The following is an 18,262-nucleotide window of genomic DNA, read 5'->3' as shown; positions in this document are numbered from 1 at the left end:
GTGATGTTCATGTGAGGATGTTCCTTTTTACCAAGCACGGAGCGGGTGCTTTTATGTGGCAGGACTGGTAGATGACAACCTGACCTTGTGATCATCCAAAGAACACAACATGAGATTGACCACACAGAGTAACCACACCTGTCTATCTATTTTGTGCCAATCTTGTCAGTGTTTCCAGCTTTCCAATGTGACACATTTCTAAAGTTATCGTATTTCCCAAAACGTTAAACTATTCCTTTAATGACTTTCATAGACTGATTTGAGACACACAATAAGAGGAGTTGCATTTCAATTACAACATATATCTCTTGTGGTTTCTCTCACCATGAACTCCATTCTAGCCTCTGGGACTTGTATCAACTGTAACTTCTTGGCTTGATCCATCCGACCCACAGAGAGAACAACTGTAATATCTCCTCTCCTCTAAATAATGTATCCTATAGCTCTCATCCTGACAGGGTCATGTATATTTAATGTTTGTTTTTGAAACAATAACTTCCAAAGGTGCAGGGCACGACAAAATGGAACAACAGCAAATAATAGGTTACTAATTGGTTAGTTAAAGATTCATGGTGAGAAACAGGAAGCAGGAAATAGGAAGTGGAATCCACCAATGGTTGGATTTGATTATTTGATTTGAGAGCCTTCCGCGGATGGCGGTAATGGAATAATGCAATCATGACTGACAGTGAGTGGCAGATTTTCATTGTGGTTCCATTTAGCCCCTGTATAATGAACAGGCAGCATCAATTCCCCCTTAATGATCTGAGAGGAGGGAAGAGAAATGGAACATGACAGGCCAAGGACATACTGAAACCAGAGTGTGTTTTTGCACAAGTGCGTATTGTATCAAAGAAAAGCATATGCACAACTTGTGTCAAAGTTTGTACTCGCGAGTCTATTCCCTAGACAGTAGCAGCCATTAACTAGAGCTACCTACATGTATCTGTATTCATAACACACAACAAGTTCACTCTGTGAAATGGCTTAGGTCACGCACATGGGAAAAATCCCTACAAGCGATGTGTGTTGTTAATGGCCAGCGAGCAGACTCTGTTTTGGGGTAGACCCACTGCATAGAGAGAACAAGTGATTTCAGCCTTGAGTAAACCTAAAAGGCCCGTTTCCATTAGTGAAAGGAGGTCAGATGCATTAGGTCCTGACTATCCACAATCATTCAGACCCTCTCAAAGCGAAAGATGACACAGGCCGACATCTAATGCAAATACAGCACACCGCAGTGGAACAATGCCGCTGGAGCTCCTCTCAGATACTTAACAATATTTTGGTCATTCTCTAAGTGCAACTTCAAACTGCCTTGCAGTTTTAGAGCATCCCGGCCACATCAAGCTAATTCCTGAATTCTTGTCTTGAGGCTTTGAGGCATCGTTATAGTGAAATAATGGCTTTCTGAATCATGCATGGGATATTGAAATCCTTCAAAGGGGAGATGAGACAGATCCTTGTCAGAGGCTGCACTGTGAATTATGTCCTGTCAACCTTTATGAGAGCGTGTTTCTCAGTCTATTTAAATGCCATGGGATTCAGATGTGCAACAATACATTCACAGGGCTGTAAAAACAGGAGAGCATGGCATTATTTGTCTGAGCATGTTGATGTATTCGACACACCTTTCTAACATATCCACCTCATTTCCATGAACATATGTCTCATTTACCAAGATCTTCAATCTTTTTTATTCTTATTTTTCACTCTAAGTAGTCTCTTTGTCCACATTTAACAATATTCAGAATATTCAAAATTTCTGTGCTGAACTTAAAATCAAACTACATTTATCATAAAACATACATAGCTAGGTATCAAAATGTTTTAGGGCTGCAACTATTAGTAAGTTATCTGATTACCTGATGAAAAATCATTAAATTGACAATGTTGCTAATTGATTAATAATTCTGTTTCAGCTTTCAGGTTTTCTTAATTTGCTTACATTTTACAAACCACACGATTAATCAATAAATCCTGAAAAATAATCTGCAGATGGATCAAGAATGAAAATTACTGTTAAAAACAGCCCTATTTCTCTTAAAAATAATTCTGAATTCATTCACATTAGAAAGAAAGGGGCTGAATGAGGACAAGAGAATGTGACTGTTCAGTGTGTAGGTGTACGTGTATGTATGAATGTCTGAGCATGTAACTAAAACAAGACGGGGTGCATTATTACTATGGCAGATGTGGTTAGGCTAGCCTTTCAGAGAAAATTGGAGATAGTTCATCCTAAAGCACATCTCAGCATCTCAGCATTCTCAACATCTCCATCAATAGGTATAATATACAATGACAGCTGTCGAAAATATTGTCAGAAAATTGATCAGTCCACGCTCTGCGCTAGGTCTCCAGATAACAGCTATGATCCATCACAACAATAAGGGCTGAAGGGGCTAATGGTGTAAATAAAAGCAAGACTGTACATTTCTTGTCGGTTGGACAACAGCATGCTCTGGTTGCATTTATTTGATATGAGGAAAACAGCAGGGAACTAAACTGACCCAGTTTGAATGAATTTGACCAAGATTTGCAATACATCACCATTCACCCAAATACAATTACTGTTGACAGTCTGGGAGCACTGATGATGCATATTGGATTTTGAAAATCCTAGTATTTCATGTTACTGTATCAGATAGCTAGCATTACGTTTGACTGTGTATGCTTCATTCACATCAGTTCTTTAACACTTATTAAAATAAAATGAGTGTCTGTCTCCCTAAAATACTGTACCTGTGCTACACTTCTTGGCATCACAAAGTCTAGGGAATCAATTTCTAATAATTTCAACAGTATGCTGAATAGTATGTTAAAATAACTGACATTTCTTTATTAATTGACTTGACTTTTCCCCAAACAGAGTTTCTGCACAAAACACTTTTTCTGTCTTCAAAAAATTCCCAAGAAAAATATTAAATTACTCCTTTTAAGCACAGCAGTTGTCAGTTGATGGCATGTTGTCACAGATTGTTCCTGGAAAAAGACAGATGCTGATGTATTTTGCTGATGTATATGGTAATGTGACTATTAATGTGAATATTAATTATTTATCCATGCACACATTATATAGAATTTAATGTCTGTGACAAAGTGGGTGAGAACACACCATTCGTAACATATACTTAAGTATTTCTAACCTTGCTTGTTATATATATTAGCTAGAGTTCCACCTTTAATCTGCAGCAGTGCAAACACTTACTATCCCAACTTTGTTTGCGTTCAGCATTACATTTTCTTAGTTACATCAACATTTTTGGGTCAAAACCAAATACAGACAAGCATTGTGTTAGTTCAGTTATCTACTGATTTAATCTGAGCCGTCAAACAGTAGCTTTCTTTGTTCTCACTATCTTTCTCTGGAGTGAAAAGGGCGTGGCAACTGAAAAGGTCTCGTTTATTATGCTCTGGCTTATGTCATCAATAATGTCACGTGATGCTGATTTCAGTTAGGTGATATGAGTTTTCCTCAGTTAAGCCAAGTTTGCGATTTAGTATTTTTGTTTCTCTTCACAGTTGTATTACATGTGTACTTTGGTTGCACTGTGTAAATAAAACTTTTTTAAACATATTGTTCTTAGACACAGAGTTTCTTGAATATGCCCTCTGGCCGGGCTAACACTGATAAGTCAGTGGGGAACCGTAGCAAATTGAGTAATAGAACAAACAACAAAAGCTAAAAATCCTAATATAATATTATAATGTAATGAGAGGAGGTATTTAGTCTAATTACAATGTAAGCGCATGTAGCTCAGTGGCATTAAAGCATAATACCTTTAATGCCACTGAGCTACATGCGCTTACATTGTGTTTTCTCTGAATCTTAGATAACAAAATGACGATAGCAAACATTTAAAAGGCCTACAGGTTTTTATGTTAGCCTAGATGTACTTATCATTCCTTTTAAAGAGCAGGTAAAGACTTCATATCAAAATGGATGTGACAGATATGGGCCAGGTGCAGTGTAACAGTGTTGGTTACTGACAACAACCCCTCTAGGACTCTAGTCCCGAATGATCAGTGTCATGTTGGAGGGAGGACCAAAGGGAGTTCGGAGTCTAAATAAAGAGGAGTAAGTTTTGGTAACAAATGACAGACGAGATGAACATGAATTATTTAAGAGAATTATTGAATAAGTCTATCAACACTTCCCTGAAGGCAAAAACATCAAGACCCAGATATCGTATCTCCAATGATTTAGTCAAATTTTTACCCAAACACACAGCAGCTTGGTAAACATCTGTGAAGGGTGAGGTTGTCAAATATGCAAGATTGCAGGCACAACAAAGCAGCTGGAATTCTTGAGCAAACATCAAAAGCTAGGCAAGTCTCCTGATTGTTATGAAAAATTGTTTATAAAAGGAGATGTTACATATTTAATCCTAATTTAAATAAAATTGTCTCTTGAAATCCCCTTATAGCACAAGAGCATAGCAGAGGAAAGTGACAAAGAATATAAAAAACCCGTCTGGTTTAACTGTCTATTAGTAATACAATACACTACACTTGTGAGAAAAAAAATAACATGGGGATGATTCACATGATTAGAGAAGTTGAGTTTCAGTGGGTTTTAAATGGCACACACACACACACACAGTGAAGTTTCTCACATGAGAAAGGTGTCCACCTGCCATTCATGTTCATGTGCTTCTGTACTTTAAAATGCAGGTTTGATGTTCATATATGAGCCTTATGACCTCTGAACAAGGTCATTCAACACTTCCAGTCCTTTCCAGAGCTGAGCAGTAGCACCGCTGAATAATTCTTGAGGTTTGAAAATGTGAGTACAAGTCAAAACCTCCCTTGGTCTTGTTCAACTCTGTAATACAAAACCTTTCAAATAAAATAAAAAACACAATACTTTGGGACTTTCTTTTGTACCTGTCACGTAACAACATAATGTACTTGGACTGTATATGACTTTATGCAGGTATGCTACAAATGTATTTGTCATTGTGTCCTCACATAATCAGTCAAAAACCAGGACATTTGTCAAATAAGTGAATTCGGAGCTCAGTTTGCAAAAATACAAGGAGGGTTCTCTTACAATAGGAATACAAAATGAACAACGGGGGGGAGAACATGCAAACTCCACACAGAAAGAACCCACGACCTTCTTGCTATATATATATAGATAGATATATATAGATATTCAAACTAAATAAAATTCAACAATAAATATCACTGTTCCAGCTCATATCCATCAAGGATTCTTTTTTTAAATAGAAATTTCAGTTTCAATATGTTTTTACATAACTTTAAATCATTATTACTGTTTTCCCACAGGATAACACCCTGGGTTGTTATACAGTAGAACATACTATTGTTCGAATTAACGGTTTACTAAACATTGATATTCCTCTGAAAATGTACGTTTTCACATAGTTGGAAAATCTCTTGAATAGTTTTGTAGTCAATCAAATCTTTGAATTTTAATATTGTGAGTTTAATGAACAATGGGTTTGTTGTTTCTCTGCATGTAGTCTTATATATGATTCGAATAGCTCTTTTTTGTAGGATGAAGATTGGGTATGTATTTGTTTTGTAAGTGTTCCCCCATACTTCCACACAATAAGTCATGTACGAATGTATGTATGAAGGAGCAGTACCGCATATATAGAGAAGCTTGATTCATTATGTCTTTGGCTTTATTTAATATTGCTAATTACTTGGAGATTTTGGTGTTCAATGTACTTTATGTGAGGTTTCCAGCTTAATTTGCTAACAATAACTACCCCAAGGAATTTCATTTCAAATATTCATTCTAGTTCTAAACCATTTACCATTAGTTTGTTATCTGTCTCAGTTAATCCGTTCCAAAATATTAGAAATTCTCATTATTATAAACTCACTTCCTTGTCCATGGTATCTAATATCTTCTCAAAGTTTTCACCACAGCATAGTAGGTTTGTGTCATCAGCAAAAAGATTGGTTTCTACAATTTGTGACACTTCACATATATTATTTATAGAGGTTAAATAATAATGGCCCCAACACTGAACCCTGTGGCACCCCGCTTGTAACCTACAGCAGTTGTGATTTATTATTTTGTATTTCAACATACTGTTTTTGGCTCTCCAGGTAACTGGATAACCATGTCAGTGTAATTCCTCTAATACCATATCTTTGTAGTTTTTTGATCAATAATATGTGATCTACAGTGACAAAAGCTTTTTTGAGGTCTAGAAATATCCCTACTGCATATTGTTTCCTGTCTATTGCGTTTGTAACTTTGTCTATAAATTCAATCATTGCAAAAGAAGTTGATCTGTCAGCTCTAAAACCATATTGCTGTTCACATAGAATATTATGTTTGGCGATGAAGTCATCCAGCATTATAAAGACACTTTTTTCAAATATTTTGGAGAACTGAGAACAATGAGATGGGTCTGTAGTTGTGTAGTATATGTTTGTCTCCAGTTTTATATATTGGTATTACTTTAGCTATTTTCATTTTATCTGGAAAGACACCGGTTTGTAGGAACTGATTGTAAATATGGGTTAGAGGTCTTGCTATTGGATTCAATAATGTTTTTGACTGTGCACATATCAATATCATGGCAGTCGGTGGACTTCTTACTCTTCAATTTTTTTTACAATATCGATTTTTCATCTGTCCCTCTAATAAATATTGTTTCTTCAACAAATAACTACTTACTTTCTACTCCATCACTACTAGCCGTCTTTGCAATATTCCTTGCCAGTCCCGGAACAACATTGACAAAGTATTTATTGAATTCCCCAGCAACTGAAGCCCTGTCAGTGATTTCTGTACTATTTAATGCCAACAAGTCATTAGGATTTTCTTCTTTTCCATTTTTTTTAATGATAGTATTTAAGACGTCCCATGTTCTTTTTATATTACTTTTGTTGTCTTCCAGTAAATTGCTGTAATAATAAACTTTACTGCATCTTATGATTTTTGTTAATTTATTTTTCTGTAACTTATATTTTTGTTCTGCTTCTATTGTTCTTTTCTTTAAGAATTCTTTGTAAAGTAAATTCTTCTTCTTGCATGCATTTATGATTCTTTTTGATATCCATGGATTCTCAAGGTATCTTTGTTTTATTATTTTCTTTACTATAGGACAATGTTTGTCATATAATCCTGATATGACTGTCAGAAATGTTTCATAGCCCCTATTAACGTCACTCACATAAACATTTTTCCAGTCTTGTCTTAAAAGGTCTTGTTTAAAAGAGTTTATAGCATCTTTTCATTATAAATGTAGTTGTGTCTTTATTCCTCTTTATACAGTTTTGTATAACTGCAAAGACTGGCAAGTGGTCGCTTATGTCAGTTATTATTAGGCCACTTGCAACCGGTCTGTCAATAACATTTGTAAATATGTTGTCAATTAGGGTGGCACTGTTTGTTGTTATTCTAGTTGGTCATGTGATTGTAGGGTATAGGCTGTTGCTATAAATTGAATTGATAAATTCTGTGGTTGAATTATGTTGTTGTGGGTTTCACAAATCAATATTGAAATCACCACAGACAAACAGAATTTTCTTGTTGCTATTTCTGTTATATAGCTCCTCAATCTTTTCCCTAAATGTATCAATACAGGATCCTGGTTTTCTGTATGTACAGCTTATTCGAATATTTCTTTCTTTCTCTCTCTCAGTTTCTACTGTGACACACTCCATAATGTTGTCCATTGCAATTGACATGTTGCTGACAACTTTACATTTATACATTTTATCAATGAATAGTGCAGCCCCCCCTTCCTTAGATCGGGTCCTATTAATATAAAACATTTCGTATCCCTCAATTCCAGTTAATTTGCTCTTCATCAAGCCAGGTTTCTGATATTGCAATAGCTGTGAATTTCCTTTCTAATTATTTAATAGACCTACACTGTAACCTACACTGACTTCAGAATTCATTAAACATGCAAACAGTCCTGATTATTTTCAAGACTCAAGGATGACTTAAAGGTCACTCATTTAACTACATCAATATATTACCAATTGAATAAATGAATGGTTGGTTGTTGAATATCCCCTCCCTTTTCTGACTGGCTTGCAAATAGTACTTGCAACCTAATTGTGTATTATGTGCAAATTACCCAAAAAGGATTTGGCACTTGTAATTTGTCCAAGGAGAAGTCAGTCAATGTCAACTCATTTCTGCGCCCACCGCTAAAATGCTGGAAAGGTTGTCCAAGGAGCACTATGCTCCCTGTCAATGCACTCACATAAAGGACACAATCTTCCTCCTCCAAATCATAAGCATTAGCCTGCTGCCTGCAGGATTGCTTACACAACAGACAGTGCTTCAAGCTTCTACAAAGAAACTACCGGTATACAGGATTTTGCATATGGGACACTGTCCAGATTAAGTCAGTGCTGTTTCTCTACGAATAATGAATAAACTATTGAATTTAAATTGATGTGCCCAGATCTTTCAAAATATTTTTGGACACTATCATGACACTACTACTAAAGCCCTGACAACGCTGCTGTTTTGTTTTTAGCTGGCTGATGTGTGTGTTGGCATTTGTGCCAGGGGATGAGTCTAAAAAAAAAAGGCATTACACTATGACGCTGCCAAATGCAAGCGTATGGCTCATTGTTCCAGCTTTTCTTGTCAACACAAGGTGAGTGAGATGTCTCATTATAACATCTACAGAACAAAGCACTACAAATGTAGGTCTACTGTTAGGTTTGCAAGTGACTCTGTGGTAAAAACAAAAACCTTATCCTATTCTCATTGCAGAAGCTGAACAGCATGGTTTCACACAGTAGCAGCACATGAAATAGTGGACTAAGGTTTACCCAAAATGACATTGCACAATAGATTGTGTTCAATATGTACATATAACATCCAGCAGCTGAAGCTTTAACTATACAGGTTTTCCAGTTTGTTAACTGATCCTAAATGTCACATTGTATACATATATAACGATAAACTTTCCTCTTTTTCTCCACAATATCAGATTGTATTCAGGACAGTGGCATATTTGTGTCATTACTTGCTGGACAATTAGGCCAAAATCAATATTACAACATATATGACATACACTATATGTACATTTTTGCATCATGATATGTCATATAAATTACATATAAAATTATAAAATTAACGTTCACTACAATTAACTGTGTTCAACTCCTATGCATGACATGAGACAAAACTGACTTCACACGTGTGAAACCAATCAAACCGCAAAAACTCATTTCATTTTCTCTAATTATTCCAGTTTGCTAGCAATCACAAGCCTAATTTGGGCAACAGAACTGATTAAAAATCGTCATGATACAATTCCACCAAAAGTTCACAATAATACTAAGTACTACTAATAGTAATTGTCCAACCTTAGAATACATTAGCAATAAAAATAAGAATATGAATAATCACAGCTTTTTGACACACCAACCCCTCATATTAGACTCTGGCTCTGCATTCAGAGTTAATTGGAAATACCCGTTTTCATTTTATCACCATTTCCTTGTGACATACAATGAGAGTATGTCACAGAATATACCAAATGATAATAATAGAGTCAATGCTTTCTAAAACAAAAATGAAACTGAGAAGGACAATTTGGTCCATGCCAGTAAATACTTAAAGTAAAAATATAATTTCACTATGCTCTTTTAAACGTATCTTTAAAAATAATGGCTGCAACCCCCTGCCCCCACACCACCCCTGCTGTGTGCAGTATCAGTAATAGTACATCCAGATTCTCCAACAGTGGAGAATTACTTCCAGCCTTGCTGGCTGTTGAGCAAATCTCCAGACCCCTGTGTAGGAGTTAATAGTACTGGACGCTAACTCCCATTGATAACGTCATGGATGCAAAGCGCTGATGAGAAGCAAACAAAGCTCCTTCAGAGAGAAGCTCTATTACTCAGCCTGGCAGGGCCCCAGCCGCAGACAGCCTCTCCAGTCTGCATGCCAAAGTTTTTCCTCTGCCCCATTGAAAATCAGGCTGACAGGCCAGAGTGTCCCAAAGTAAAAATGACTCACTCCGCTGACCTCAACAACACAAACAAACAGCCAGAGGACCTGAGGGGGAGAGCACAAACATGACTTCCACTTTGTCCAGATAAACACTGAGTGAATGAGGAATCAGGGAAGTGATACCATGTTATGTCGACATTTCTGTGTAAAACTGATATTGACTCTTCACTGATAACGTGATATTTGTTGAACTGCAGCACAAACGACTGATTGTGATTAAAATAACAAATCTTCACACATAAAAAACTTCAGAACAGGCCATGTTACCTCCAGAGTGGGGTGGTGGGCCACACAGCAAGACCACTCCTTGACCTTCACGAACCCTCACTGGACTTCTTCTCTGGGTCTTGAAGTTCTCCAAGTCTGTTTACCACAACACAAAAGCAATAAAGCAAAATAATCAATTCATTTTCACAAATGCACACAGGAAACTAAGACAAATATAATGCACTACAAGTCATATCTGTGGTTGCTCAATAATTTCATATCTGGTCAGACCACAGCTCCAGACCAGAGTTTAACATTGCCATATGATGCAGAACTTTTGCACATTGTCATGAAAAACCCATGCAATGTTTGCATAAATGTAGAAAAAGTGCTGTAAAGTCCTAAACACTTCTGACTGGAACAGAAAGCAATTCCTCAAGTATAAGTCACACATGAGTGAATTTAATTGGAACTGCGTATTGTTATCACTTTCTGTGTTTCATCCACTGCACACAGACCTGCAACAATTAAATGACTAAGACTGAAACATCATTTGTATGGAGACCGATTACTTGTTGACAACCTGCTGAGAGAAAGCAAATAGAGACAGCAATCCTTGAACACTTCGTCTTTTCTTGCCTGCTGTGGTTCTTGGAGATATCGCAGGCAGTGCAGCCAAATATACGGCTACCATATAATGACATAATCAAGACTGAATTCAAAAACAGGGAGAGAGAATGCAAAACTGACACCTCCTGTGTACGCACACTGCTGGATGAGCCTCTGCATAATAAATATAGTACGTGATCTTTGCAGACCTTGAGAGTAATGTAAAATTGCATCCAGCAGAACAGTGTTACATTATCATGATTGAAAGAAGCTCTTTTTCTGGTTCACAAATGATTTAGTGGAAAGCTCCAGTATGACTTCACAAATTAATTAGTAGATCATTAAGTTCTTTTCATATTTGGTGCAGACAGCTTCCGTAGCCAATTCTAAATATGTGGCTGATCCATGGGTAAAAATTACATAAAGCTTCTCTGTGCATGAACAGATTCAGAACAGAACAGATTCCCTCTGGACTAGAAGGCCATTTATAGATCCCTCTAGACAAGCTCCTAAATGAACTGTATTAATTTATCCTGATGTCATGCTTAACTTAATGTAACATCAAGTGTTAATGTAACATCAAGTGTTAATGTAACATCATGTCAATCACTGTAAAAAAATAAAAAGCACAACATTAAAACATGTTTGGAATTTCATTGAATCTTGCTTTCACAGTCATATTTCAAAATAACCTCCAATTGAAGCTTTGAAACTCTTGCAATATACAGTACTTGTTGAAAGCAGTGCTCGCAGATGAAACCAAGAATGTTTTCTGTTGGCTGACCAAAGCATATATGTTTCATCTAATTTTATAATAATAATCTTTATTTGAAGAGCACTTTTCAAAAACAAGTTACAAAGTGCTTTAACAAGTGTAAAGACAATAATACCCAAAAAACAATAATACAAAAACAATACAAGATAAAAAGAAAAGACTAAAATACACGTTTAAGATAAATATAAAATTAGTAAAATAGAATAAAATAAGAGGGATAAAATAAAGTCAAATAAGATCAGGAAAGGCTCTCCTATAAAAGTATGTTTTAAGAAGGGACTTAAAAGAGTTCACTGACTCAGCTGACCTGATTTCCTCGGGCAGGCTGTTCCAGAGCCTTGGGGCCCTGACAGCAGACGCTCTGTCCCCTTTAGTTTTCAGTCGAGACTCTGGAACAGACAACAGACCTCTGCCCGAGGATCTCAAGGTATGTGCTGGTGTGTATGGGACTAAAAGTTCAGAAATATAACAAGGCGAGAGGCCATGAAGAGCTTTAAAAGTGATCAATAGAATTTTAAAGTCAATTCTAAAACTCACTGGGAGCCAGTGTAATGAAGCTAAAATAGGAGTAATGTGGTCATATTTCTTTGTTCTGGTTAAAAGCCTGGCAGCTGAGTTCTGGACAGTCTGGAGTCGATCAATAGATTTTTGGGTGAAAAGGCTGTTGCAATAATCCAGGCGTGATGAGATGAAGGCGTGTAAAATGGTCTCGGTGTCCTTAAAAGTTAACATAGATCGAATTTTTGCTATATTTCTAAGTTGATAAAAACTTGATTGAACATGAAATTTTATCTGCTTTTTATAAAATATTTTGAGACTTCCCAATAGATTAAAAAGAAGAAGAGTCTACAGCCAATGTAGCAGCTCTGTGAGGCTGTGCCCTGCTTTGTGATAAATGCTTATGTTTAGCAGCCTGCACATTACCAGGACCCCGACAATGAAGCGTCAAACATGTCTGCTGTGAATGTCAAGACATTTCACTTAAACCACAAATGTCAACCCGCCGGTGGTGCTAGAGGAAAAGGCAAGGAATCACCAAAGTAAGTAGCTTTCATCCTCTGGGGACCATGAATGGCTGTTATTTTCTGAAATTTCATTAAAGTCCATTCAATGGTGGAACAATCAACAGACCAGCTAACATGACATTGCCATCCCTAGAGCCATGCCACTAGCTTGGCTCAAAATGAAGGAGTCTCTTTTTAAATTGCTCCATTTTTTCACCTGCCTCAATATACTCTTTTGGCTTAGTGAGCAGGCTAACAAGCTATCTGATAACATATTAAACTATAGCTGCTCTGGCAGGGCCACTACCTGCTGAGTCAGTACCTCCCAGCAGCTGCTGTAACAATTATTCTGAATGGTGATGGTGTGAATCTTTTGGTTTGAGTTAATATTCTGCACACTGTCCAAATGCTGATAAATAACACAGTATCTACAGTTGGCATTCTGTAGAGTCAGATTTGCTGCAGATGTATATACTGTGTATAGGCATATATACATTATATATATATATATATATACACAATAAAAGTTAAAAAATGAAAATGGCCAGAATACCATGTTTCTCTGACAAATAATGTTGTTGTTTTTATAAATGATGTGTTGACTAGCAAAGAAGGCATATATGGTCTTCTATGTATCTTAATTTTTTGATCTTCATCCACATACAATGGTGATTAGAAAGGATGTCTTTGAAAAGTTATTTCAAATGTCTTAAAGTATGCATAAATGATCCAGTGTTGTGGTTGCTGTAGCAAGCATAAAGCTGGGTTCGAAAAATGGTATATTGAATCAAATACTTTACCATAATTACAAAGCGGCATATGGCCAGATATTCGGTGCCTTTACCCTCAGTAAATAATGTGGACTACATAACATGATCAGATTTAACAATTTTCTAAAACCAGGCTCACACATGAGAACTTTGCAGTTGCTCAACTCACACTGAGAGTGAAACTCTCCTGATCAATATTCCTTTGGAGTATGGTGGGGCGTAAATGAGCTAGACACACTAAAAGCCAACAATGCCTGACAACCCAAGCTGTTCTGCACCCTGTGGATCATCTTATCAAGCCTACCACGGCACTGCACCTCCATGTGCTTCTCCGTGGCAGGGTTCAGGCTATTTTGAGTGCTTTCAGATCCATGAAATTGGATGTGAATTTGCATTTTTGTGCTAGCTACATCAATGTGACCCATTGTAATGAATGAGAGGCAATTGTAAAGAAGAAAAATTGAAGCCATTCTATTGGAGTGTGAGCCTGAGGGCAATTTGTGATGTGGCTACATTTGTCACCTAACCAGTGGACAAAAGGCATAAAGAGTTTTAGAAACTTTCCAAAGGGAGCTTTATTTGAAATTCTCTAGCTATGGTAACATCTGGCTCCACTTAAGGGTTATTATGTTTTATGTGAGATGACCAGTTGTAGCAGGTTTGGACAGAACATATTCTTAAAGTATGAACCCATAAGCTTTTATCCCCTACATCAAAGAGCAATGTAAATAAAAAATTATTAATATTAAGTTTGACAGAAAGTACAAGTGGTAATAATGATCTGATAAATGCCTATCACTTCCATCTCAGATGTGAACTTGGTATAACCTCATGAAATTATAACCGAGGCTGACAGGAATTTGGTTATTAGTTTGAATGAATTTTGTGTGTTTACATTTTGCAAGTATTATGCAATCTCCCATTTCTTATCAAAAGTCATGTCTTTTTTGAGGCTGCAAAGTTGACAAAGGCCAAGGTTGTTGTTGCCAGTGAGTTACTCACCTACCACGCAGCTGTAGTCAAACAGCAAATATAAATACCAATTTTAATGAGATGACATTCTCAGATTTTTCAGCTTTCCCCACTAATATGATCCTTCTATAAAGCCTTTTTACCTAACCATTTACTTTCATGAATTACTTTAAAAGTTTGGCATATTGGCCATCTTGGTTTAGAAGTGACTGTATTTGGATGAGAAGGTGGAGCTGGGGAGAGATACGAGTTGCAGTGGTGGTGATGGTGCAGAGAATAAGACACATGCCTTTGGTGTGAGAGAACTGAAACCTCCACCAACGTCCCTGAGCAAGACACATAACCCATCGTTGCTCCAGAGGCATGCGACCTCTGACATGTATAGCAATCTTAAGTCGCTTTGGATAAAAGCATCAGCTAAATGTTTAATGTTAATGCTACGCCTGACAGGTCACCATGGTAGTGACTTTCAAATACAAAGTAGCCACCCCAGCATACCCAGCTTTATCATCTATTGTACTCTAAATGGGACCAATTTACTAAATCATGCAGTATTGAAGAAAAACTCATTAGGAAAATGTTTACTGAGGTAATAAATCAAGCGAGAAGTAGGGACATTTTGTCAAGATTTCAATACAATCTATTTGGCTTATTTTTCAACCAGTGGAGTCTCCCCCTGCTGGCCATTAGAAGGAATGCTGGTGAAAGGCACTTCCGCATTGGCTTCACTTTTCAGATATGGAGGTTCCTGCTTGGTCAAACCAAGTACAATAGTTGAGTCAAAGCTTGGGAAGAAGCAAAACTTTCTAAATTGGTAAACCATCAAAAAAATGATTTATTGAAAATGATTGTCCTAACTACCAAGTGCACAATATCTAAAGAATGCTAGACTGGAACCTAATAAGCTACAAGATTAGTAACAGACTAGATGTTTCTAGTATAGCCTGTTGAATTACGATGTCAACATGCTGTGAGATGTGGGGCTATTTCTGAAAGCAATTATCTACTTTTAACATCTGTAATTTACAGCTATCAATTTTTTTCATGCAATACTAATGGCAAATATTCTTAGGATCTAGTCTTTATTTGGATTGGAGAAAAACTGACAGTGGTTGTGGAGGGAGGGGGGAAGGGTAACTACTCACTAAGTAAAGATGTGTAGACTTAATTACTGACTAAATAAGTTATTAGTATGCAGGAAGGTACGAGTAAAGTGCAAGACACCAAAAAGCTACAATCGACATGTTGTTACCATGAGGGTGAAAAAATAAAAGATTAATAAGTGTAGATGGTGACCATAACCATTATCTCCTCTCATCTTTGTCTGCTCCCCCGTTCTCAGAGAAGCATCATGCAGTGAACCCTAGCAGTGAGTGACACATGGCATTTAAGGAGTGATGAACATCAAAGGTGCCTTATTCTTACAGAGTGCTACTGCTGGTGTCTACTGACAATTATAACACTATCATGAAGTGCAGTATTCAGAAAATGCCCGCTGCCTTCCTCCCCAAAAGATTATTTGAAACCCAGATTGAGCACTTAGCATAACAGTTCATACGATAAATGTTATTGTCCCTTCCTCAAATGCTCTGCAGCTCAAAACAGACTTAATTCACCAGAGGCAAAGGCAATGAATAAAGAGTACAGAGCTGATGGAAATGAGAGAAGCAAGAAAAAAATAAAACAAGAGATAGAAATCTTGCAAAGTAATTACACAGATAAGGCAGTTAGGTTAGACTGGAGCCAGTAAGAAAAAATTAAAATTTTGTGCAATTACAGGACTGAATTTAATAGGAGAAATCATGAGCACCAGATACAAGGCAGTCGCATCCTGCATTCCTTTCATAAAAATAACTATTTCACTCTTCATTAAACACTGGGTTGCCATTGTGGCTTTATAAGCAGCACAGTATCTAGGTTGTAGCATGTTCCTTCTTCAAGACAGGCATCCAATACAATTGCAATCTGTTGTAAAATGTTGCATCTTGCATCAGTAAAAATCCTTTCACTTCCACCAAAATATCTCTAAGAGATTAGGAAACTCAATCTAGCACGATAACCAACTAGATTATTCTATAAGCACTCATAGCAGGCCAGCAGGCCCTTTTAAACAGTCTGTATTGTCAACAGGATCAAGAACCTTTATACTTTTAGAGGTTTAAGCCGCTACCAGATGGTAATAGAAACCGTTACATCATCCAACCCTTCACAGGGATTAAAAATGTAGGCTATTCTAACTCTTATGTATGCACTACACATTCATGCATATGTTATGGGGCATCATTAGTTTTTTCAAATCTAAGACATTGATCTTGTTCACTATCACCAGGAAGTGTGATAGTGTTTTTAATAATGAACACGCTGTAATATTTTTTTCCCCATTAATGGACTTTAACTTGGGCATTGTCTCACACAGTTATTGGAGAGGTGCAAGCCCCTTGGTGTTTGAACGAGCATATTGAGCTACTCTGAGTCAGAGTCTGTTATGAATGACACGATACTGACTCTCATAACAGGCTGCTCCTCCATGATTTATTCCCTTGACCTGAGACCCGCTCAATCATTCAGCACACTTAATTAAGTTAAACCAAGAGCAATAAATAAGATGTATGACACATCAGCACTGATGCTTGTCCTCATCCAAAAGAACCAGGTCCCAGGTCAGGCACAGGCAATGGATGAGACCAATCATGATGACATAAAGTTCAGGTCAGGCCTCGAAAATTGATAGGAAATGTAAATATGATCGACAGCCTGCTGGCAACTCGGGGCAAACATTTGCACTATGCTGAAGATTTAATGCTGCTTTGTGACAAAGAAGCACCAAATCGTGGCTAGATGGATACCTCTGGTGCTCTCCCTGCCAAGGACCATCTCTGCGTCTGCTATGGCATAGAAACAGACATCAGAATTCAATCTAACCACACCATCTGTTCACAGATATCAGGGCTGTCATTTAATATGGGCTGCCCATCAAGAGTGCAGGCCTCAAGTTCACCTTGCCATCAGAGATGCCTTAGACTCTGGTCTTATAAAATGTGATAGATGAAGGCTGTAAAGCATCAACTATTCCGGGTCTGTCAAGGCCCACCACACAATCATCACAGCTGTGTGAGAAGTTCAGAACCACCAGGCAGAGTAAACAGCAGCACTCGAGCTCTAGTCAGGGTTAAAGGGTGAAAGCATACCCTGAGAGAAATATGGCCAGTTAATATGTGTTTTCTCATTAATAACTTCATCAGCATCAGCCTACTGTAGGGGTCTCTTGTTGCAGGTTGTTTTTTGTTAGAGAAGATAAGGTCTGACAACAAACAATTTCCAGACCCAATCCTACTGGGTCATTACTCTTTTAGTGAACCGGAATGTTGATGTTTAATGAAACTTTTGAAAGCAAACAACGACTGAACTAAAAAGAAATGAAGTTGAATTGAGGTGAACTAAAGTCAACTGAAGTGCAATAATAAAACTGAAAGCAACACAAATTGTTTTATAGAATAAAACAAAACTATCACATTTTTGTGTTATTGTATATTTGCTTATTAGAATAGGGTTATTACCAAACATTCTGAAATGACACATTGTTTGGTTAAATATAAGATGGACTTACATGCAATGTGCAGACTGGCCTCTCTGCTGACGATGGTGCCAAAAGAGTTAGATGCCAGGCACTGATAGATGCCAACATCTCCCTCTTTATTCAGATGGCTGATGTGTAAGTTTCCTCCCATGAGAGAGTAACGTGACCCTGGTCTGGGGAGGATGAAAGAGTCATTGAGTTTCCACCTGTGAATGTAAGCACACGACACACAACAAAAAATCCTTAATACAAAAAGTTTAGATGACCTCTGTTTTTCATACCCATGTGCCCGGTGTCTGATAATCAATGCTGGTTTGTTCAGACAGACTGATGCTGATTCAAAAACACTCAGCCACATGGCAAGAAGTCCAA

The 18,262-nt window shown here is 37.2% G+C and overlaps 1 protein-coding gene across 2 annotated transcripts in view; it reads right to left on the bottom strand.

The window, feature by feature from the left end:
• cntn3a.1 (contactin 3a, tandem duplicate 1) overlaps positions 1 to 18,262 on the bottom strand; it is a 78,511-nt gene that overhangs the window by 38,749 nt on the left and 21,500 nt on the right. For both annotated transcript variants that reach the window (XM_038723657.1, XM_038723658.1), the window contains exons 4-5: positions 17,921 to 18,096; positions 10,244 to 10,339 (exon numbers count right to left, since the gene is read on the bottom strand). In XM_038723657.1, coding sequence (XP_038579585.1) covers positions 10,244 to 10,339; positions 17,921 to 18,096 — 272 coding nt within the window. The remainder of the gene's footprint in view (positions 1 to 10,243; positions 10,340 to 17,920; positions 18,097 to 18,262) is intronic.

This window comes from Micropterus salmoides, unplaced genomic scaffold, assembly GCF_014851395.1.
Source record: "Micropterus salmoides isolate LMB-PRFRI ecotype aquatic unplaced genomic scaffold, ASM1485139v1 Ms_hic_scaffold_16, whole genome shotgun sequence".
Lineage (NCBI taxonomy): Eukaryota > Metazoa > Chordata > Actinopteri > Centrarchiformes > Centrarchidae > Micropterus > Micropterus salmoides.
This window is presented reverse-complemented; position numbering and strand designations above follow the sequence as displayed.